Source organism: Peromyscus maniculatus, chromosome 9, assembly GCF_049852395.1.
Source record: "Peromyscus maniculatus bairdii isolate BWxNUB_F1_BW_parent chromosome 9, HU_Pman_BW_mat_3.1, whole genome shotgun sequence".
In the NCBI taxonomy this organism is placed as follows: domain Eukaryota; kingdom Metazoa; phylum Chordata; class Mammalia; order Rodentia; family Cricetidae; genus Peromyscus; species Peromyscus maniculatus.
In genome coordinates this window covers 58,747,806-58,772,406 of record NC_134860.1, presented here as the reverse complement: position 1 = coordinate 58,772,406, position 24,601 = coordinate 58,747,806, and the positions used below count along the sequence as shown (strand labels likewise).

The window sequence follows — 24,601 nt, the reverse complement described above, 5'->3', positions numbered from 1 at the left end:
GCACCTCGTCCTAGCCAGGGATGGCAACAGACACCCGCATTCCCAGCACTCAGGAGGCAGGACTGCCTCCAGGCCAACTTAGACTACACACTAAGACCTAGGTAAAAACCCACACCACTATCACTAGAATCATCTTCCTTCTTGTTTAATCTCTCCATGTGAGGGGCTTTCCTACGTCCTCCAGCACACTTCAGGCAGATGCTCAGGAGCCCAGGCCCTGGGCCTCTGAGCATGTTCTGGCATCTGCTGAAGCTTGGCCTCCATCCCTGGGGGCACAGATGCTGGCTCAGACAGGCAGAACTTGTCATGTGTTAATGCTTATCTCTTCTTGAAAATTCCACTTGATTAAAAAATTAAAAAGCAAACAGACATTAAAAAATAAACTTCAGAATAATAACCATCCAAAGGCAGCATATACCTACTGAGCATGCCAGCTTCCTGCCACAATGCCAATATTTGGGGATTAATCAGGCTGCATGACTAAAAGTTTTAACTGCATGTTTTTTTTTTTTTTTTTTTTTTGGTTTTTCGAGACAGGGTTTCTCTGTGTAGCTTTGCGCCTTTCCTGGAACTCACTTGGTAGCCCAGGCTGGCCTCGAACTCACAGAGATCCGCCTGGCTCTGCCTCCCGAGTGCTGGGATTAAAGGCGTGCGCCACCACCGCCCGGCTTAACTGCATGTTTTTAAAACTGGAAATAAGAACTACTAATTTTTAGTGCTAAAAATCATGTAAGTGCCCTTCCTAAATAGCCCCGCATACCTTTTGACAACAGGGAGAAATCAGTCAGGCTGGCGTTGACTATGACTGTTTATTTAGCTTTCCTACTTCAGAGGTCGGCTGTCCTGCTGACAGACAGGTCTTATGGCCCCCTGACTGTCAGCATGCTTGTCTTGTACAAACGACAGCAGCAGCAAAGCCAAACAATAAGGACATTTGGTTAGGTTAGGTTAGGAACTGTATTATCAAACAAAACAAAACCACCACCACCACCAAGTGTATTGACACCTGGATGATGCACTGGTAAGACATCACACTTTTAAAGCAGACTAAACAGTTTGCACCAATTGGAGTAAATGTGCCATCCTGTCAACAGGAGGTGTGTAACTGGGAAAAGGACCCGACTTCTGGAAAAGCAGGCTCCCACCGCCAGCACTGTTTGGGTGGAGGCGGAGTTCTATCTGGGTTCCTTCAGCAGCACAGGGGTTGAACCCTCTAGGCTTGGCGCTCCTTGCTCTGAACTCTACACGGTGACCGAGTGTCTATACATTACACGCTGCGGTCCCAACTGTATCCCACAGTTCTCAGTTGCTATAACAACATGATGATCTCTCTGGGGTTAAAGCCTGGAGCTTAAAAAATAAAAAAATAATAAAAAAATAAAAAAATTCATCACGACATCTCACTCCCTCACTCCAACGTCAAATCCCAGGACACACCGAGTCTATTTCATGAATATTTTTCAGTTTCTTTCTTTCCCTCCAAATGCCCATTCTCCAACAGCCAGCAGTTTATTTAACTTAACCTTACTACTGCCTTCTGCTTGGGCATCTGTCCTTGACAGCCAAGGGATACTGTCAGAAATAAGTCTGCCTTAGAACACCGTGGTTCTTCACAGTCCTGAAATGAATGCCCAAAGTCTCCACAGTGTCTGCAGAGCCCTGCAGAGCTGCTGTCTGCCCTTCCCAGCTGCGTCTGTATCACATCACTCTAATCGAACCTCTGTGCCGCCTCCACTCCCCCGCCCTGCCACAGTGGGAGTGGCTGCCAGGAAGCAGAAGAATGTGGCTCTATATCACAGCTTCAGTCTAATCACGAGTAGGCCATCAATATTTACTAAAATCTGTGATGTTCAGAGCCCCCATATGGTCCAGGGTTAGCTAGTTCCCGGTGGTCAGCATCTTATGCTGTGATGGCAATTTGTTACAACTAAAAGGCCAACACAGAGTATGACTGACGAAACGTGTGCCTTTTTCTCATCATCTGTTTTTATCTAGTGCCTTTTTCTGTCCCAAGTCCCACCCAGAGCACCCTACACTAGTCTTGCCTCTGTAGGCTCCCACAGTCTTATCCTTATCCTTATCCACAACCTTAACCGTTTTGCTCCCAGGCATGAGGCAGAATGATTTCCTAGTGGGTTATCTGATCTACTCATGATCAAACTGAGGGTGTGATTTGGGGACAGAAGTCCTGGAGGCAGCACACCTCTCTTCACCAGGGACACAGTGCCCTCACAGCTTGTCACTGCAGCTATTCCTCACCCTCTGGATGAGATGCCATCTGCCAAACTTGTGAGTGGGTTCACACCACACAGATTGAAGTTGGGGGAGGGGTGGGTGCCATACATGATGAGAATTCCTCTCCATGGGGAATCTGTCTGCTCCGTCCACTCACTCCTTCGCTTGTCTGTATGGACACAGATCCTTATCGGAGACTCTGGTTCTACCTGGGCATGGCACTGTTGACCTAGTGCTTGGGTTCCTGGTTTGGCCACTGGGGGCTCTGTCAGCAAGCTCACTGCTTATGACACACTTGCCATTCCTTGGTGTGCTTTTGGGCACACTCATTTTATGGCACCCAAGATGCTCCTGGATCATTTCCAAGCCTTCCCAGTTCTGGGCCTAGAATCAGCCATTTCCCCAAGGAGCCCTGGTTCCATTTCAGGGAGGATGAAGGGAACCCATGTCTGCATGAATGCTGTCAACCTGTCTCTGGGGGGATGGTGTGACCTGGTGTCTGGGAGGATGGTGTGAACTCATGTCTGTGTGGATGGTGTAAATCTGTCTCTGGGTAAATGGTATGAACCCAAGTCTTGGTGGGTGGTGTGACCCAGTGTCTTGGTGCTGGGAGTCTTCCATGCCTGGTCTTAAGAAGTCTTTTAAAGAAGAGTAAATATCTAAGTTGATTGCTTTTATTAATCTCCTTGGAGTGACCTTTGGGAGTCTAAGCCATAATCCTTTGGTTTGTTTTTGTGAACATAAATACAATCTAATGAGCTAGAAGAGATGATTCAGAATAATTATGGCAAAGTGAATGCACTTTTGTTCCTATAAAGATCTGCGGAAATACTAAGTAGTAAATGAATTTTAATCAGCTTAAGGTCAGGCCTTGCGGGCTTCTAGGCCTTGGTCCTGTGAGTCACTTGGGAAGGGAGTTTCTGTTTCCTGGGAATTGACTCATTTATCTCCTATTTTTTCCTCTTATCTGATCTTTAGAACACAGTATCACTTTGCAAATCACTCTTGGCCATAGAGACACGAAAATAAAGCTGAGCTTGTCTGTAGAAGGGGCTGTAGTTAGAGCACAAGGGTTTGTAGGGCCCAGCGCTTTGGCCAGTCTTTCTTCTAGGGTCACTGTGGTCACTCACCACTGCTACACGTGGTAAGGAAGTGGGAGGCTTTGTCAGGGAGTGGAGAGTGCCCAGAGGAAGCCAGAGGAAGAAGGGGCTGATAGATTCACAACACGCCCCCACGTTGGGCATGACTGCGCAAGCCCAGTGGACCTAGACACTTCCGCCTAGCCATTTCCGGGTCAAAATAGCCATTTCCGGGTCAAAACGTCTCCGTGACCAGGACTCCATGGCTTTGCATGGCTGCGTAAAGTGCAACGCAACCATGGTGATCTACGCACATGCGTGGAGTAGCCACATAAACCTGTCTACACATGAGCGACCCAGCCTTTATAAGCTGGCGCCATATTCCCGGCTTCCTTCTTTATGCATGTATCTCTTTAACAGGCCTGAGCACACCTGTCTTTCTCTCTTATCTTAATAAATCTCTTGTTAGTGGATTCTGTCATGTTTCGTAACATTTCCTCGCAGGGTAAGATCGCTGCCAAATAACTAACATGGTCCCCTATAGATTCAGAGGCCAGAGGGGACTCTAAATGGCAATGGGAATAGTTGGGTGGTAACATTTAAAAAAGCAGATGACACAGACTTGGAGTCCTCACGGCTTATGCCACAGTCCATGATCTATAGATCAATCAGGTCAGAATTCCTGCAGGGAGGCAGCTTTCAAGTGAAAGGGTGTGGACCTCTTTACAGAAACAGAGACCCCTGTTACAGGACACTAAGGGAGGTGACACTCAGAAAAGGACCTGCCATGATGACCTGTCAGTAGTTAGTAAAAACTATGGAAAATTAAGTAAAATTTAAACCCCCAAACTTAGCACGGGCTTGCACGAGGCCTCACCTGTCCCTCACAAACTGCTGACACAGTCTCCACCTCCAGCACTCAGGGCCACTCTTCTTGCTGCTGGGAAACCGTTGGGCTTCCCAGCAAGGACAGATTAGCCCTGGCCGGATACTTACCAGCTCAGGGCTCTTGATCTTTTTAGAAAACTATCCATAATCTAAAATGATAGTAAGGAAACTGAACTCTGGTTCATGCTCACCACAGCACAACTTAAGATTCCAGTATGGATCTTACAGAACAGCAACGTGAATGAAAATGCCACATCTTCGTGTTTTATCTTAGGCAAAGGTACTCAGAAATTCGACACTTAATGTAACACAGAAATTCAGCAGGGTGTAGGAGGCAAAGCCAAAACCTTCCCTCACATTACACAGAGAGGGCGTAGCTTTACCTAGAATGGCAACCAGAAAGTAGGCTTCAGTCAGGCTTTGCCACACCACGTTCAGTTGGGAGCTTCAGCACTAAATAAGGTGCTTGTGACATGTTTCTTTATATGATCTATGAATGCATTTAAAAGTCCACAGAGCCCAACTGTCTAGGAATCTCTGACTCATTACCACATGCACGTGGGCCACCACACATACCCCTCCACAAGACAGCAGAGGCGACGGTATTTCCAAGTCAAATTTCATTTGATCTCACTGAGGGAGACTGACTTTGCCAAGAAACAGTAGCAGATCTAGGAACTGAAAATCCAATTCTGTTCTGCCACACTTCTCCAGTGAGGAAATACTGCTTTGACCATGGTGCATCATCCCTGAGGGGAAAGGCCCAGTCTCAGAGCAGCCTGCTGTCTCCTGTGAGAAACACTAGGTGATGTGCCACCACCTGGCAGCTGGAGCAGCAGAGACATGACTGCCTGGCAGTGGGCTTTCACTGAAGAGCTGGCCAAATGAGAGAGAAAAGAAAGGCACCACTGTGAACTCTTTGGGGTCTCTTAGGTGGGGTGCAACCCACTGAGGTCTGTCTCCTGGGGGGACTGAGTGGTTAAGCAGCTAGATCACTGTGGAGAACTTAAGGATCTCAAGTGCACCTGCTTTTTAGGAGCAGTGTTTATTACTGAGGATCCAAAGCCTTCTCTGAGCTCTCTGAAAATGCCCCACTCGGAGTCCATGAGGCCCCGGGAAATGGTGCAGTGGTCTACTTGAAACTGTCCTTTCCTCAGGGCAGCAAACAAAGGCCGGGCTTGGTAGACAAGTACGGAGTCTGGAGACAGGCATGCTATGTGTCTTCTGTTATCTAAGTCTTCTCATTTAGAAGCTGTTAAATATATATATATATATATATATATATATATATATATATATATATATATATATATATAATACCTAAGAAAACGGAACTTTTCCTAAGTAAGTAAAGCCACCTAGATCAAATATGCTTTGGGGGATTAGTGGCCCCCAACTTTGTTATGGCTGGTAGGCTCAAGCCTTGATGGCAGAGGAGCCACCCAGAGCAGGCTCAGCTACTGAAAACCCTTAGTGCAGCCTCAGCTGAGGCAAACAAACCCCCACCCCACCCCATCCCTATCAGAGCAGGCCCCCAGCTGCACACAGCGGGGAAGCAGGAGGCAGCCTGCAGAGTGCTGCAGTACGCAGGAGCAGCGGAAAGTCCTTATGACCGGCCTTACCTCTGCAACGGCAGAGAGAGACCCATGGACCTGACTGCAGGATTCGGGCAGGTTTTGGCAGGCTCAGGATTTTTTCTCCAGCCGCCAGGTTTGACAGTTCTTCCTTGACTGGTCCTGTTTCTTCATCTTATCTACCTATCAGGACCTACCTTAGCAGCTAGCTGTATAAATTTGGGCAGTTTGAAGCTGGAAAACCAGAGCAGTGGCGGGGGCCAAGTGAGCCGGATTCAGTGCCCAGCTGCCAGCCAGATCCCTCACCAGACAGGAAAGACTTCTCCAGAGTCTCCTCACACCTGAAGCTTCTGCCCCAGGCAGGGAGCTAGAGAGACTGCTTCCAGGACAGGACCAGTGGCTGCAGGCAGAGGGGATTGGTCCCTGCAGTTACTTCTAGGGTCAAGACTGGCAGGAGTCAGGAGACCAGCTGCTCCTGCTACTTCTGAATGTGATCTGCAGACTTGCTCTGGAAAGGACAGATCTTTGCTGGCACCCAGAAGCCCCCGCCACACCCCAAAAAGGCTTTGAGCTTTAACACTTCTTAGGGCTTATCTTATCTAGCATACCACTGCTACTGAGAGTTCAAACCGGTTCCTTTTAAACCCCACCTGGCAATCTGTTTTGTCTTGTCCCATACAAAGCTTGTCAGTCAATACTGAACTGATACAGTAAAGCATCTCCCATTTGTACTCTGGCTATCTACTCACTACACTCTTGGAAGAGGGGTGGACAAGAGCCGGGTGGGTGAAAGAAGATGGTCTCCATCATGTGTTTCACTTGTATAGAACAAAGCTCAGCAACCCTACCAGTTAAACCCAGAAGTCAAGGCCAAATGCCAGCATCTGACATCCTGATTTTCAGTACAGGCTGGTAGCATACAACTGAGTAGTCACTGTGGGTCTTGTCTTATAAATCCAACGCTTAAGTGACAACAGATGTTGTGACCTCTCTGCAGACCTCCCCCATTCATGTAATACATCTTAGGAATCAATAGCAGAAAACATGAAGAGAAATATAAAATAGTATACAAGCAGAGTTACTGTTGGTGCTAACTGGAATCTAAATGTTGCAGCTGTAGCCCAAACCATGGACTTGTTTTTATCTTATGAGAATGGGAATTTGAGTGCAAAAAAATATCTTTTTTTTTTTTTTAGCTCAAAAGTGTTTCAGATAAAGCACAGAATTTGTACAAGGGGGGTGTAGCATGGTCAGGGGAAGAGTAGAAAAATCAGAGCAGTCACGAGAACCATGAACAGAATGAAATTTTGACTTGTGCTGAACAGCATGGAAATTAATATTCATGTGAGGACAGACTTTAGAGCCCAAGGAAGCACAGATGTCACACACAACACAAACTATCACCACGAGCAAGCAGTTTCTCCAATGAAACGGGCTGTCCACATGGGACTGTGTACTACCAATATGCAATCCACTACTAGAGCCTATTCATTTCCCTTCTTGCCTGGAGTCTGTTTCTCGGGCTCCTGAAAAGCTTGGTCTTTGCTGCAGGACCAAGTTTGAATCCTGGCTCTTCTGTTCACTACTCCCAACAGGAGCAGGGGGTCTGGCCTGCTTCATCATCTATAAAATGGAGATGATAATGGTTCATGCCTCAGAGGATTCCTAAGGAGACTCAATTAACTACCATGTGAGAGCCCTTTAAAACAGTTCTAGCAGGCATGTGGTAGTGCATGCCTACAGTACCAGTGATTCTGAAGGCGCCAGGCATGTGGTAGTGCATGCCTACAGTACCAGTGATTCTGAAGGCTGCAGGAAGAGAGTGGCTTCGGTTTAAGAGCCAGAGCAACACAGCCAGACCCTACTGCAAGGAAAAAGCCCCACACAAACCGTTCTAGATGTAGCAGAGATGGAGAAGGGCCAAGAGGGAGCAAGGAGGACACAGAGGCAAGATCAGCATATGCTCTTCATTAAAAGTAGGCAATCTGGAGCTGTTCACTGATGCACCAGGATGCCATCAAGCATTGAGCAGAGGAAGCCCAGACCAGCACCTCAACTACCCAACCAACCCAGATGGGCTGATCAAATGAACGCAAACTCAGAGGAGCACTGTTTGACTGGGCGTCTTCCACTCCTCTACCCCTGGAGCTTACCAGCAGGCCTGGCGCACACTACTACTCACATGCTTGATGAACAGGGCAAGAATCAAAGGCATGGCTCTGGCCTTAGAGTCAACAGTAGGCAAGAGGACACTTTAGAACAGTTACTACCAGGACAATAAAACAGTACTCCCCAAATACTGGGAATCACTTCCTAGCACAATTTCATGAGATAGTCAAAAGGCTTAGCTATAATTATAACTATCAATATATTGAGAGTGTCCAATAAGCACGTCTGCCTATAAATATTTGTGAGGATATTCCATGAAAATTCATGATGGTCACTTCCACCTATAATTAAAATTTCCATAAATTAACATTTGTCAATTATATAGGAAAACAAAAATTTCGATAGTATAAAAAGATGATTTAGGCTTCCTGGGACAGGGCCCCAGGCAATAAGTAGATATCCAAGTGCCACTACAATAAACAAGTATGTGATGGAGAGGTGGGAAAGAGAAAAATGAAGCAGGTCCACAGGATACTCTACAACAGCCTGGAGCTTTCATAGATGCAAACTCAGCCACTGAACCTACTGCCCGGTTGTGGGAGCCCCCTGGCTCTGGGCAATGATGGAGGCCTGAGATGAGGAAATGTTCACCTTCTGGATTAGACCTCCTCAAAGGACCACTGTGGTCTGATATACCAGAGGCCATGTTAGCATAGGTGGTCCATGCTGCTGCCCAGACCTCGGTGAACACTGACATTGGTGATGTCCTCAGGCTTTGCTGCCTCAGGGAGCCAAGCTCATGTGAGTGGCATGTATAACCACCTGAGTCCATGTTGAGGCTTGTGGTTCATGCAGCCACTGAGGGCCACGAGTGGGTCAATGGTCCTGATGTGGCCAAGAACCATTTGATGTCTGTGGCCATTGTTAACCACAGAACCCCTTTCAGATGCCTGTGGTTGGGCTACTGCCTAAATCCATGTTAATGTCCCTGGATTCAGGAGAGCTGGCCCTGACCCTCACCAGCGAACTGGTCCCACAGCTTGGTGGCCCACAGCACTACAGTGCAGGCAGTGGCATGAACATGGGAGAGCTAGCACTGTACTGTTCCAGGCATCACAAGGCTCTCATCAGCTGACGGATTCTGGCATGGATACAGGTAAGAAAGACTCATCCTCCCTTGGGGGTGGATGGCCACTATGAATTTGACTATGCTCCAATGAATACACAGACCACACAAAATGGACTTTTCTTTTTTTTGGTGGTGGTGGTGGGGGTATGGTGATATTTTATTTGTGATCTAACAAATAAAGCTTGCCTGAAGATCAGAGTGTGCAGCTAGGGGCTGGAGAGATGGCTCAGAGGTTAAGAGCACTGACTATCCTTCCAGAGATCCTGAGTTCAATTCCCAGCAACCACATGATGGCTCACAACCATCTGTAATGAGATCAGGCGCCATCTTTTGGCCTGCAGGCATACATGCAGACAGAACACTGTATTACATAATAAATAAATCTTTAAAAAAATCAAAAACCAAAAAAACCGAGTATGCAGCTAAGCCACTAGTTAGCCATAGAGGCCAGGCAGTGGTGGCACACACCTTTAATTCCAGCACTTGGAAGGCAGAGGCAGACGGATCTCTGTGGGTTCAAGGCCACCCTGGGCTACACAAGATTGATCCAGACTAAAAGAGAAACAAAGCCAGACAGCAGTGGAACACACCTTTGATCCCAGCACTTGGGATCTCACACCTTTAATCCTAGGATTAGGGAGGTGGAGACAAGAAGTGATATGGCTGGGCAGAGGGAGGAATGTAAGGCAGGAGGAGGCAGGAGCTCTCATCCCCTTTCAGGTTGAGGAGTTGGCGAGGTAAGAGGTGGCGGCTGTGGTTTGCTCCTTTGTCTCTCTGATCTTTCAGCATTTGCCCCTCTATCTGACTCCAGGGTTTTATTATTAAGACCAATTAGAATTCGTGCTGGGGAGGGGTCACAGGGGAAGGCGGTCAGACATGGGAAGACTGGGAGGTGAGTGGGCTCAGGATACATATGAAATTTTCAAATAACCAATAAAAACATTATAAAAATAGATGCTTTAACTAGGTTCTAATTTTCTTAATATATCAAATTTCTAACCTTAAGCTTTGGATTTCTCAGAAGGGAAAAAAAAGGAATAAATGTATGAATTCTTTAGCTAAAGCAACAACAGCAAAACCCAAACAAAAACAAACCCTCTACTATGACCTGTTAAGAGCTAAAGGCACATTTCCTGAGACTTCTGGCAAGTTAACTATTTTCTACTAGAGAATCACCGACATTCTGAAAGCTGACGCTGTATCACACAACCCATGAAGATGAAAACAAACCCTCAGTCCCGGGAAAGGTGGCAGTGTGGGTTGTCCCTTACCTTGAACCATGAGCATGGGCTTCTTGCCTCCACCGTGGGCTAACATCTCTCTGCGGTAGCGTTCCCCGGCAGCCCTGGGGAAGAGATCCTGTTATTCACACCTGCTCACACAGTCTGTGTGGCTCTATTCATATTGTCTTGAGCTCTGGGAACATTTTATACTTAAAAATAAGGTATTTAGTGTTTTTATATTTTATGCAAAATACAGTACTTTTAACACAACCAACTACACAGTTTAATGAGATTAGGTAACTTTTTTGGCATGGTACTGGCGATTGAACCCAGGGCTTTGTGCATGCTAGATGAGTGTTCTAGCACTGAGCTATACACCCAGCCCTGATATTTTTATTCTACTGGTTCTGGAGTCTTTTTTTGTATAATAGGTAATTCTGTCTCTAAATGGACTTGAGTGTGTGTGTTTATGAAGCACATGTGCGCATAGGTGGCATATGCAAGTGTGTGAGCATGTGGAGGTGAGAGGTCAACTTCAGGCGACTTCCTCAGTGTCTCTCCACCTTACTTTTGAGACAGTATCTCTCACTGACTCTATGGCTCACTGATTCAGCTAGACTGGCTGGCTAGTGAGCTCTGGGATGTGCCTGTTTGTACCTTCCTGGCCCTGGGATTGCAGGCCTATGCCACTACATTTGGTTTTTCACCTGGGTGCTGGGAACCTGCACTTCTAGGCAGCATTACATCACGAATAAAACATGACCATGGTCAGTATCTTAACGTGAACACTAAGGCAAAGCAGGAGAGTCACACAGAAGTAGGGCAAGGTGTGAAGAGGCTTCGGCATCCTCTGGTCTGGTGTGGAGGAGGAGGTATTGTCCCTCCTTCTGGCCATGGGATACAGTACCCTTCCCTCAAATCAAAGCGCTCCTCTGTGACCTCCCCCTGGCACGCCTCTGCTTTGGAGTCCTGTACACCAAGGAGCCCCAGAGTCTGGCTCTTGCTTAGAAGGATTCTTTGGTGCAGACCTGTAAGCCTAACTCTGGAGGCTGAGGAGGGAGAATCCTGAGGTCCAGGGTAACCAACTGCCTCGAAAACAAAACAAAACACCCAAACCAAACACAACAAGAGAAAGAAAAGGACTCTTTGACAGAGTTTAGGAATTTCCTAGTCCAGAAAGTACATTTACAAGCTAACTTTTACATGATCATAAAAGTGTAGCAGCTACGTGTCTAGGCAAGAATTCACATATTACCAACAGGGAAATATTTGGAGATATGTTTTTATTAGCATGTGGTTTTCTATTAAAGTACAGTTCCTTCAAACAGGATGAAATTTTGTCCATTTTATAGAAATCTTCAGTAAAGAGCCACCATCCCTGATTTACTGTAGTCAAGTTGGCTGCAGACCCTTTGGAAACAAAGTCTGGAAACAAAGCAGGCCACATGTCTGCAGTATGCAAGGGGCAGAAGACACAGTAAAATGTTGGTACCAGGCTATAAAAAACAGCCCAAACCCTGTGCCGTCAGATCCCAGTTGCAGAGTCTGGAACTGAATGTGATTATTAACTTCTGAGATATCTGAATCTGTGAAACTGTGGGAAATGCTCAGGGGTGTGGAGGGAGTGTGCAGGGGCAAGGAAGTGGGGTGGGAGACCCACAGAATCCTCTTGGTCCCTTGGCTGGTTGTCACCCATCGCATGAACCCCAGTGTACTCTCACGGAAAAGCCAGCTCTGCCCAGCTGCTGGAAGGCTCCTCGGAGCTGAGAGGCTGTGTGTGAACAGGTAGAGTGCAGAGCCGATAGCCATCTGCTGGAACTGCCTGCGAAGTGTTAGAGATATCTCACTTCGGGGGTGAGGAGATAAAGTGCTCTAAGCGACTATGACATCAGGCTGTAATTACTGGTTTGCTTCCAAAGGAAGCTCCTTCTAAGGAATTCCGAGGCCGCCAGAGCCACAGGTCCTCTAGATTCCTACTGCTGCAAGGTCCTGTGAGGACACAGGAGGAACTCAAACAGACACAACATAAGATGCCCTGCTCTTCTTGACCTGTAGAGGCCCACACCCTCTATACCTATGGCCAGGTCTGACTGTCCTGGGAAGGAGTGGACTTGATGTCCCTCCCACCTTTAAATAGTCACTACAAGGGGTACATTTGCTGCTAATCTATGATATTGTACTCCTGAGAGTGGCCCAAAAAGTCACGTCTTAAAAATTGTATCAAAAGGGTCAGTGTTGGTCTAAGCCACTGGTCATCCTAATGAAGGACATATGGGGCAAGGCTTCACGGGGCCCCTCAGAGGTCAGACAGCAGTGATGTGGGGTGGTGTACTGAGGCACCTGTGCTGCTCAAGGGGCAACGAGTGACCGCCAGGAAAGGACCTGAGTCAAGGTGAACAGGAAAGCAGGCCCCTCCTCGGGACCGCTCACTTTCTATATGGACAATTTCGCCAGAGAAAGAAGGTATTCAAAGCAGGAAGTAAGTCCATTTCCAGAAACAAACTGGCCAGTGCTGCTCCAGCCGAGGAAGAAGGACAAGTTTTGTGGTGGACAGGAGGGAGGAATAAGGGTGTCCCTAGACCTGGAACTCCAGTCACCCAGGCTTTGGCAAGAAAGCTTGGGAACGCACTAGGAAGCATGGGCTGCATGGAAGGCAGCCCAAGACTGCTCTGGGCAGAGGCTGGGGGGCCTCACACAGGGTCCTCTCTCTATCCAAGGATACCAGGCAAGTCCCACAGAAGGCCTCAGAGCCGCAGAGTGAGGGAAAGTTCATGGTCACATCAGGAGGCAGAAGGGCTCATTGGAGGGACAGGCCCAATAAGAGACTGGTCACAGTGTTCCCACCCACTGCCAGGACCACAAGGTTCTAAGCAGCTGACAGTGGATGCAGTGTGTGTGTGTGTGTACTGCATCTTAGGGATTAAGGAGAGGAAGTTTCATAAATTGCCCCCACTCTTGTTACCTGTTAAAAGGATCCTGTAGGAAGCACTCCTTCCAGACCATGGATGCTACAGCCCTGGACATCAGGTATGAGTAATATTTGGCACCATATCCCACGAGGTGGCTGAACCTTAGCTGCCAGGCCTGCCAAACAGAAACCCAACACAGGAGCTGAGAACAGCATCTGAGAGGATGCAATGCAGCATATATACAAAGTTTAAATGTCCCACCCCAGAGTCATGTCATTCACAATATCAACAGTGTCATATCTTTAGACTATCATGGGTTCACTTGTGTATGAACAGACTGAAATTATAAGCCCAAACCTCAGAATGTGGCTGTATCTGAAATTTTTTAAGATTTATTTAATTTTATGTGTGAGTGTTTTGCCTGCATGTATGTGCTCCACATGCATGCCTGGTACCCACGGAGTTTAGAAGAAGGCATCAGATCCTGAGGAACTGGAGTTACAAATGGTTGTAAGCCACCATGTGAGTGTTGGGAATCAAATCTGGATTCTCTGGAAGAACATGTTCTCTTAACCACTGAGCTAGTTTCTCCAGCCCAAAATGTGGCTGTACTTGGAGACTGGTTCCTTAAAGAGGTAAAGTGAAAATGAAGCTGGTGTCCTCAGAAAAGGACATCTGGACAAAGACCCTACAGACATGTACACAGATAACAGATCACAAGGACAGAGAAGGTTCCATTTGCAGTACAAGGGCATGGCCTCAGAAAAAGATAAGCTGACATCCTGGCTTTCAGCCTCAAGGAGTCTGCCACTGCTAATACACTTCTGTTGTTTAGACAACCAGTTTGGAAGTCTTTGTTCTGACAGCCTCAGTGATGAATGCATACTTGAAAACAACTTGGCCTCAGGTGAAAACAACCGTTAGCATAAAAAAATATGTTTTACGGTTTGGTTACATTCTTTTGGTTAATTTCTTTTCACTGATTTTAATTACTGATTACATTTTATTTCATATGATGACCTAGAAAGAAGACAATGTCATGAGTTGACTTCTTAATTATCTGACTGTGGCCACAATTTGCTGTGTGACCTCACTTCTGAGGGGGAGGTTCCAAAAGCTAAATGTCCCATATTTTTATTATGTTACTTTATGGCATTCCATATCATTTTATGACAAAGCTAAAAGGCACAGAGCAGGTGGGGAAAGGAGAGAATTAAGGGCTCTAGGCTACATAAAGAGAACTGAAGAGTGGGACATGGTTTTCTTTCAGAAAAGACATGGTTACAAATCCAAGGTAGTCCGACACTGCAGCCTCTCAGAATGCAGAAGAAAGCCTTGGGTCCTGCCTTCTCAGGAGCAGCTTATCTGCTAGTCCTGAGTAGGCTGAAGCAGCCGGATCGTTATTCTGCATGCAGTTTGTCACCGTGGGGTGTATATAGCAGAAGGTCGGAGGGGACAGCTCAGTGAGAGCAGCAGGAGGGTCAACAGAGGAGCAGCAGCCAGCCCAGTCACGGGCATCTGAAAGAGAGATTTCTGTGGGGACATCTGCTCGAGGGCAGACAAGCAGCTATTTTAAGCTTCGTGGATCCTTTTGGGAAAGACTAACACATGGAGACTTCTTTTCTACCAATACCATGGAATGCACACCCACCGTGGTGTAGTGCAGGGCAGGCACCTAAGCTCCCTAGAAAGCATTTCTAGCCAACAGAAGTGGGTGTGAGTATTGTCCCACAAGGGCACACTTGGGGCTTCAGTTTTCTGACACTTTTTTTTTTAAGCCAGGGTTTCTCTGTGTAGCCCTGGCTGTCCTAGAACTCACTCTGTAGACCTGGCTGGACTCACAGAGATCTGCCTGCCTCCACCTCCTGACTGCTGGGATTAAAGGCATGTGCCACCAGCCCCCCCACCTGGCTTTCTGACACAATTTTATACTTTCTTCAAGCACATATTTTATGTGACCTAAAATACTTTTTTAAATGAAGCCTTTTTTTCCTTGTAGAATAATTCTTTAACAAGTCTTATATCCCCTGAAAAATAAAGTATAAGTAATCTGAAATTCTTGCAACTTTGTAGTTTGCTATGAACTAGACAAGTAAATTCTAGTTAATACATAAAGAAACCAAAATGTCGGAAAGATGGTCCCTTTATCACAGAGGTATGGCAAGTCTCAGGACATTCTGAACCCCAATGCCTAGCTCACAATTTTAAAGCCAAGGTCATGTGCTAGTTACACAATTGCACACATCTTTTGAGGTAATTACTCTGCCTGGAATGGACAAGGTGCTGTCACGGGGAGGTATGCAGAAGTATCCTAACCAGCCTGGGACATAATCCTCAATGTCTACTCTCCACTTTCCACAAAAAGATCCGATCAGAGATAAGGTAGCCACTGAGTGGGCCATGCCTGAGGAGAGGGCCTTGCCTGGTGCCTCCCTGGCAGGATGCTGGGGCCATCCTTGTGGGCAGCATCCAGCAACGAGGCACACAGCCAGTTGGAAGAGGAGCTCTGATGCCTCCTGACCACTACTCAGACTACGCAAGTGCACTTGCTGCCATCCGGGTCGATGTCACAGTGATCAGGCCTGCTCTACCTTGCACAGGCCACTTCCTCCCCCAGGCACAGGTGTAGTCCTTACAACAGCATGTAACAAGAACCACCACTCTTAAGGGGGGCTGCCGGAGTCTGATGGGAGGCCACACTACTGCTGGGAAAAGCACTAGAAACACAGTCCCTCAGCCTCCTGCCACTTACACCCCTTGTAGCAGGGAGGCAAATGGGGGAAGCCTGACTATAGGCCTTGTTCAGACAAAGTGGGGTGAGTGTATGTGTGTGTGTGTGTATGTGTGTGTCTGTGTCTGTCTAAAGTCAAGAAGTCAACATCTGGTGTCTTCTGCAGTTGCAATTTTTGAGGCAGAGTCTCTCACTGGCCTAGAGCTTGCCAAGTAGACTATTGGATCCTCCTGTCACCACTTCCCCATCACTGGGATAACAGACATGTACTGTCACGTGAGCTTTTTAGGTGGGTGTGAATCCTCACACTCACACAGCAACTACTTTACTGACTACACCATCTTCTCTACCCCTACAGTGGTTTTTAAAAGCAAGCCAAGGAGCCCAGGACCATCTGTGGTCAAATTTCAGTACAGCTGACTTTGACTAGCTATAATCTACCAAAAGGGTGGTCCTCTGGAATTCATTTAAAATGCACACAGAGTTCTGCATTGTCCGCCTTAGTTGGGGAGGGGACACTTCATGCTTTTATGGTATGCTGGAATCTTATCTACACTTAGGAGTGTCTCAGAGAGCAATTTGGCTGTGGTGAGACCTTTGGCAGAACGTGGCTTGCTGCTGCAGTGGTGACTCTTCACCAAGACACAGCTCTACATGGTTCTCACAGCACCAGCGGCACAGGGGCCATGGGGCTTTGTCTTCTGTCTTCCTAGTGACCTGCAGAACTAGTGTCACAGTCCCGGAGCAGGGCAGGTGCACAGTGTAGATGCCTGCTGAGTTGCTGAGTACTGGTGTGTTCTAGCTCGAGAGCAAGACACACTTCAATAACAACCTGGCTGAGCTAAGAAATGTCAAGTGCCTTAGTTTCAACTCAGGTGAGCCCCATATAAACCTCACAATAAAAACAAGACCTTTCAGAAAAGGAGGGACAGGGACACGGACACACACACACACACACACACACACACACACACACACACACACACACAGACGTTAGGGCCGTGGGGGCAGCCACCTGCACTGTGGAGTCAGCCTTGCTGCCGTCTCCATCTCTAATTACAGCCTTGAGTTTAGTTCTAAGCCCTTTTTACCTCAAGACATACAAAGAAATTATGCCTACCTGACACCTTTCATCAGAGGTTTGTAAGCTCATGGATAAGACCTGCAATTCCACTGTTTGAACACAATTACTAGATTCCTGCTAATTCAACCTACTATTAAGTTCTTGCTTCTATTTCAGTCTTTCATCTGAAAAAGTGAAAGACATTATTCTTTCTGGAATGGGGCTGCAGTGCTCTGGAATGAGGCCTCATTTCCCCTTTAAATCTTCCTCCTAAGAGGTATTCATCACTGTTTCCAAAACACACAGCACTAACAGTATTGTAGAGCCAGTGACACGGACTTGTGACCGTCACACTGGCCCCAGATGACTCTAACTCTGTGGGTTAGATGACCCAGGATCCCAGCTGCTGGTGAGGCAATGCAGGAGCACGGACACTGCGACCTGCAGTAGAACTTACAGAGCGGAGTCGAGGAGACCTGTGTTTAGCCTTCTCTGACTCTGCAGCCTTCTAGGAACAAAAGCCATCACGGTTATTTACTATCGTCCCCTTTGAACTTGGAAGAGGGACTTGTGCAGCCAGCACCCGTTAACCAAGTGATAAATACTGAATAATGGAACTCATCATCTCTCTTCATTTACTATCAAATAGGGCACACATCATTTCCTTTCCAGATATATATGTGAATGTGTAACCTAAACTAGAGCATAAGACAACCTATCCCTGGAGCATGCCAGGCTGCATGAGGGCTTCTGGTGTGTGCCAGCACTTGCTGTGTCCAGGTCTGGAGTCACACAATCCTGCAGGAGCACAGCAGGAATTTGATGGTAACTGGCTAGACACAATAGGCTTCTCAAACTTCAGTGATAGCCAATGTTATGCAAGAGTGGACTCGGACCCGGATGAGCAACCCTGGAATCATTAAATTCCTATTACAGACAAGAGGATGCTATGGTGCAAAAAACAAATTGGACCCACATAACTTGTTAGCTGTAAAGTTTTGTTGTTGTTTTTGGTTTTTGTTTGCTTGCTTGCTTTTGTTTTACTGAGACAGGCTCTTGTAAATAGCTGAGGGTGGCCTTGAACTCTAGACAAAAAAGGTCTTGTCTAAAAAAAAAAATAAAATAAAATTGGAGCTGGCAAGATGGCTCAAGTGGGTAAAGGTGCCTGATACCAAGCCTGACAACCTGATTTTCAACCTATGGGACCATCACGGTGGAAAAACTGACTTCTGCAAGTTATCCTCTGACCTCTATGTGTGTGCTGTGGCCACCTGGTTAACAGGTGCTGGCTGCACAAGTTCCAAATTCAAAGGGGACGATAATAAATAACCGTGATGGCTTTTGTTCCTAGAAGGCTGTAGAGTCAGAGAAGGCTAAATACGGGTCTCCTCGACTCCGCTCTGTAAGTTCTACTGCAGGTCGCAGTGTTCGTGCTCTTGCATTGCCTCACCAGCAGGTGTGTGCCAACACACACATACACACACACACACACACACACACACACACACACACACACACACACACACACACTCTTTCTCACTCTCTCTCTTTTAAAAGTAATAAAAAAGATTTTCTGACATTTTTCCAAAACTCATGACACAATAGTTCCCAAACTGAAGAATTTCACATTGTAATATGCAATGATTAAATACAGTCAGTCACTCTGGGGACAATCACAGACGGTTCCATCTGTCCATCAATCCCTCTTGAACAGACTTTGTTCCTTGTTTCAGCTGACAGAATTTGGCAATGGTGCTGGATGTCACAGTGATGACTCTGTTACATGGAATGTCCTTCCTAAATCTTCCCTTGCAGATATGATAACATCACACTGCCTCATAGAGCTGTTCTATACACAGACTATCTTTGGATAGCCAGGCCCCAAATAGCCACACAGAGACTTCTTATTAATTATAAAAGTTTGGCTATTAGCTTGGGCTTGTCCCACTAGCTCTTATAACTTAAATTGACCTGCTTTTATTAATCTACATTCTGCCACATGGCTCGGTTACCTCTACTCTGTACCATATGTCTGACCTCTTCACTGTCTCTCTGGTATCTTGCTGGCATAATCTGCACACCCAGATTCCTCTTTCTTTTCCTCCCTGGAAATCCCGCCTATTCTCTCCTGCCTAGCTATCGGCCACTCAGCTAGTTATTAAACCAATCACACTGACACATCTTCACACAGCGTAAAGGAATATTCCGTAACAGTTCTGTACTGGCAGTTTCTGCAGTAAGTATCCACACAGCGGACAATAAGTGTCATAAAGAATCGGATGTAAAGACCTGCTTTTCATACATGATTTACCTATGTCAGTCCAACTCCTGTGTCTAAATCTCCACAATCAGTAAAGTTACAAGGATATCAGGATATAAGCAACATAACTTACCGTATACCCCCCACACCCCACCTCTGAATTTCTTCTACAATGACAAATCAGAACGAATAAAATGCCATTATCTACTTTATTGACTTCACGGCCAGGCTGAGGTACACATGTGGTCCTGAAGGATGCAAGACAGTCCTATAGTCACACTTGAATTCTGAGGCCCGGAGTCTCCAATCATGGCTTCACTGTCCCACATTTAACCTCTTAACCTTCTTTACCTAATAGCTTTAAATGCTGCCTAGAGTTCCCCAGCTGGGGAACCCACAGCTTTCTAGACTTACTATCTAGTTATCCTGGTGAAAGAGCCTCCAAGTCATCTGAACTTAAGCAACCACTATACACTACTGCTGAGGACCAAGCTAGCCGCATGCAACCAGGAGCAGTTCTCCGAGAATCCCGTGCCCTGGTGATGAAACTGAGTTCACTGAATGATAAAAACACCCTCATCCCTGGAACGGTATAGCCATTGCCTCCACCTGTCATCCTAAGAAGGCATTCCAGAAGTTTATTAACTGCGCATTCTCAAGTATCGCCCAGGGCGGCGACAGTCTGTCATCTGCAGATCCTGTTACTACCTGCATCCTGCATGGCAGGGCTGCCAGAAATGAAACACGCGACTGAGCCACTGAAATTACCAGGGCCGCCTGCTTTCTATCATCGCGTCATCAATCCTCCCTGACTGTCTCCTCTGAAGAATGTCCAAAATTCCTGAAGTAATGGCCTGTACAACCCCTTTCCCACAAAAGTAGAAACTGTTATAATTGTGGCTGAAACATAAGAAGCGCCTGAAGTAATGCCCAACAGCACGTTACTGGAATTTTTAAAGAGACGAGGGGACCAGTACTGTTAATTGGAATCAATACACACATACAGCAATGTGCCTAACAGCAGCAGCAGGATTACAATGCTCGACTGTTGTGCTCAGCTCCATGTGGGAGCCGTCTACGAACGCTGGGGTGTTTTCTGTTATGCTTAAATGCAGACGCTCCAGATAAAATCTCCCAAAGGTCAGCAAGTGAGATGGGCATGACATGAACTGACAGCCTTCCATTTCCTTCAAAACTTATTCTACTTAACACTAAGAAGAACACCCCTTGGAAGTACAGTATCTCTGACTTCTGCAGCAATTGGTGTCATTCATGGGAGCAAATTAAGGCCGTCAAGTATGACCCTTGAGAGTTCTCTCTGCTCCAAGTATTATGTCAACACTGACTTTTTATTCCCCCATTTTTGCTGTTTTATTGTCTGATTTTTATCAATAAGGGAAAATAGATTGTTGCAGAGATTAAGAACACAGCACAAGATCGTAAGTGGCACAGCTCGCTTTCAGGCCCTGGCCACTTCATCATCAAGTTATTTATTCCTTCAATGTAGCACTCAACTCCCTATTTCTAGTCAAGGGCATTGTCAAAGTAGCATATTACAGCATCAGAAACAGGAAGAGCACCTGGCTTCAAAGCTGATCCATACCTGCTTAGTGACCGTGATTTTTTTAATTGAAAATAGATTTTTTTTCATACAATATGTTCTAATTGTGGTTTCCCCTCCCCCAACTCCTCCCAGATCCTCTCCACTTCCCAACCCACCCAAATCCACACCCTTTCTTTCTCTCATTAAAATACAAACAAGCATCTAAAATAATAAGTACCAAAGAAAAAGGATAATGAAACACATTTGCACACAGAAAACTCATAAAACAAAATCAGAGACCATACTATGTAAGCAAAAGATCCACAGGTTAAAAAAATGCCCAGACAAAACACTGTGAGAGGAAAAACCTTCAAAATTACTATTGAGTACATTTTGTGTTAGCCATCTACTGCTGGGCATGGAGCCTACCTTAAATGTGGACTCATTAGAGCAAACTAAAACTATTTTTTCCTTTGTGAGCAGTTATCAGTTGGAGGTAGCTTCTGGGTTAGGGATGGGGGCTTGTGTCTACTTCCACTCTCAGTGCTCACTCGGACTCCACTGGCTTGGGTCTGTGCAGGCCCTGTGCATGCTGTCAAAACCTCAGTTTGTTCATATGTGTGTGTGTCAGTTCTGTTAAATCTAGAAGGCCTTGTTTCCTTGATGTCATCCATCCCCTTAGCTGTTAAGATAAGGCTCTTTCCACCTCTTCTTCAGCATAGTTCCCTGAACCCGAGGGATTTGAGGGAGACATCCCATTTAGGACTGAGTGTTCCAAGGTTTCTTACTCTCTGTACATTGTCCATCAGCACTGACTTTTAACTGAGATGAAAGTCATATACCCTGTAATTCATTTTAGAGTGTATAATTCTGTGATTCACACACTCTCACTCTCAAATTAAAAGCATGTCATCAATCACTGAGAGACCCTACATCCATTAGCAGGCAGTCTTCTCCATTCTTCCTCCTCCAGTCTCTGAAAACCACTGAACTATTTTCTGACTCAAAAGAATTAACTTCATCTAGATAGATCTTTTCCTAATCAATCACAACATGGTCTTTTGTGCCTGCCTTCTCTTAATGAATATAGTGTTTTCAAGGATTTCCCATGCTTCATTATCTTCATGATAGACTAATATTCCATTGTGTAGATACATGTAGCACTTAAATTTACCCATGCACATTCTTAATGGATATCTGGATTGCTTCCAACTTTTGGATATCATGGATAATGCTGCTATGAAAACATGCAAAATTTGAGGTGGCCACATTATTTTTGATTCTTTTGAGAAAAACCAATACACACAACAACGCTCCACCTAGGAATGGAATTGCTGGGTCATCTGGCTTGTTTACTTTTTGAGGAACTGCCAGACTGTTTGCCAAAGCTGTTACACATTCTACACTCCCACTGGCAGGGAGGAGAGCTCTAATTTCTCCTTATCCACATCAACACTCCCCCACTTCCATCCTGTATGGCACGAATCTGAATGTCTCTCATAGGCTCACATACTGGAAGTCAGCTGATGGACTTCAGGGAAGTGATGGCTCCTGATGATTCTAACCTAATTCACAGATGAAGCCCTGGGGGGTCACATCAGGAGGACATTACTGGGAGGTGATGAGAAGTACAGGACATGAGGCCAGGTTGGAGAAAGTAGGCCACTGGCAGTGTGCCCTGTAAAGACGTCCCTTGTCTCCAGCCCGTATGTCACGAGGTAGGCTGCTTTGCTCTACACACCTTCTGTACCATCATGTTCGGTCTTACCACAGTTCAGAAACAGTGGAGCCAGCCCATAGACAGAAGCCCTCTGAAACAGAGGCAAAGCAAACCTTTCTTTGTGAATTGTTTATGTCAAGCCTGGTATTCCAATGACATCAACTAACTTACGAGCTAACTAATGCACAGAGGAAGGGTACCTCTGTTGGGTCTTAGATTTGAATTTTCTTAACTAATGACCTTGAGTGTTATGTATTTATTGGCATTCTATTATCTTCCTTGGAGGAGCAGCTCTTGAAATCCTTTGCTCATTTTAAAAAGTGGGTTATTTGCTTCTTAACTGTTGTCAGAGTCTTTGTACAGTCTTCATCAGACACACAGCCTATTCCCTGTGTGCTGTCATTTCACCTTCATGGGAATGCCTTTTGAGTATCACTTCTAAAGTATCAATGAGTCCAAATTATCTGTGCTCTCTGGTTGCTTGCAGGTGTCAATCTAGAAACTATTGTGTAATCCAAGGTGAAGACTATGTAGACCCATGTCTTCCTTCTTCTAGCAATATTTAGTTTTAGCTCCTAAACTGAGTTCTCTACTCTGTTTTACGTAAGTCTTTATATATAAAAATATGCACCATGGTAACGTAGGGTAAGATCTGAGTTAGAAATAATTATGCTCAGATGAAATGTCATTTCTGACTCCGTGAGTACCTGCACTGCCCTCCCATGTCAGAGTTCTCAACACCACATCCCATCATTTCCAGTCACATGTCCTGGCGATGTCTGTCAAAGGACAGAAAACACACGAGGGAAACAGACACGCTGAGACTCAGCATGAGATGTGGTTAGGGTTTCTAAGTAATTCAGGTCGAAAACTGGTCTGTCTGAGAAATGTTTTATGACTTAAGAAACAAAATCACAGGCCAAGACAGTTAACATACAATTTTTCAAATGGCAGGTCATTTTATATTAGTGATAATTTTAAAAATTGTTTGTGAAAACAATACAGGAGGTCATGAGCAGCTCTGAAAGAAAGAGAGAGAAAAGGGTACAGAGTCCAGAGGGCACAGAGACTCTGAGTCCAGAGTCCAGAGGGCACAGAGACTCTTGAGTCCAGAGTCCAGAGGGCACAGAGACTCTTGAGTCCAGAGTCCAGAGGGCACAGAGACTCTGAGTACAGAGACTCTTGAGTCCAGAGTCCAGAGGTCACAGAGACTCTGAGTCCAGAGTCCAGAGGTCACAGAGACTCTGAGTCCAGAGTCCAGAGGTCACAGAGACTCTGAGTCCAGAGTCCAGAGGGCACAGAGACTCTTGAGTCCAGAGTCCAGAGGGCACAGAGACCCTGAGTCCAGAGTCCAGAGGTCACAGAGACCCTGAGTCCAGAGTCCAGAGGTCACAGAGACTCTGAGTCCAGAGTCCAGAGGGGACAGAGACCCTGAGTCCAGAGTCCAGAGGGTCCAGAGACTCTGAGTCCAGAGACCAGAGGTCACAGAGACTCTGAGTCCAGAGGGTCCAGAGGTCACAGAGACTCTGAGTCCAGAGGGTCCAGAGGTCACAGAGACTCTGAGTCCAGAGGGTCCAGAGGTCACAGAGACTCTAAGTCCAGAGACCAGAGGGTACAGAGACTCTTGAGTCCAGAGTCCAGAGGGTCCAGAGACTCTGAGTCCAGAGTCCACAGAGACTCTGAGTCCAGAGTCCAGAGGGTCCCAAGGTCACAGAGACTCTGAGTCCAGAGGTCACAGAGACTCTGCGTCCAGAGTCCAGAGGGTCCAGAGACTCTTGAGTCCAGAGTCCAGAGGGTCCAGAGACTCTGAGTCCAGAGTCCAGAGGGGACAGAGACTCTGAGTCCAGAGTCCAGAGGGCACAGAGACTCTGAGTCCAGAGTCCAGAGGGCACAGAGATCTGAGTCCAGAGGGTTTAGAGGGCACAGAGACTCTGAGTCCAGAGTCCAGAGGGGACAGAGACTCTGAGTCCCGAGTCCAGAGGGCACAGAGACTCTAAGTCCAGAGTCCAGAGGGCACAGAGACTCTGAGTCCAGAGTCCAGAGGGCACAGAGACTCTGAGTCCAGAGTCCAGAGGTCACAGAGACTCTGAGTCCAGAGTCCAGAGGTCACAGAGACCCTGAGTCCAGAGTCCAGAGGG

General features: G+C 46.4%; 1 protein-coding gene across 2 annotated transcripts in view; it reads right to left on the bottom strand.

The window, feature by feature from the left end:
- Mipep (mitochondrial intermediate peptidase) overlaps nt 1-24,601 on the bottom strand; it is a 148,049-nt gene that overhangs the window by 20,204 nt on the left and 103,244 nt on the right. For both annotated transcript variants that reach the window (XM_006986327.4, XM_076545140.1), the window contains exons 17-18: nt 13,200-13,321; nt 10,286-10,359 (exon numbers count right to left, since the gene is read on the bottom strand). In XM_006986327.4, coding sequence (XP_006986389.2) covers nt 10,286-10,359; nt 13,200-13,321 — 196 coding nt within the window. The remainder of the gene's footprint in view (nt 1-10,285; nt 10,360-13,199; nt 13,322-24,601) is intronic.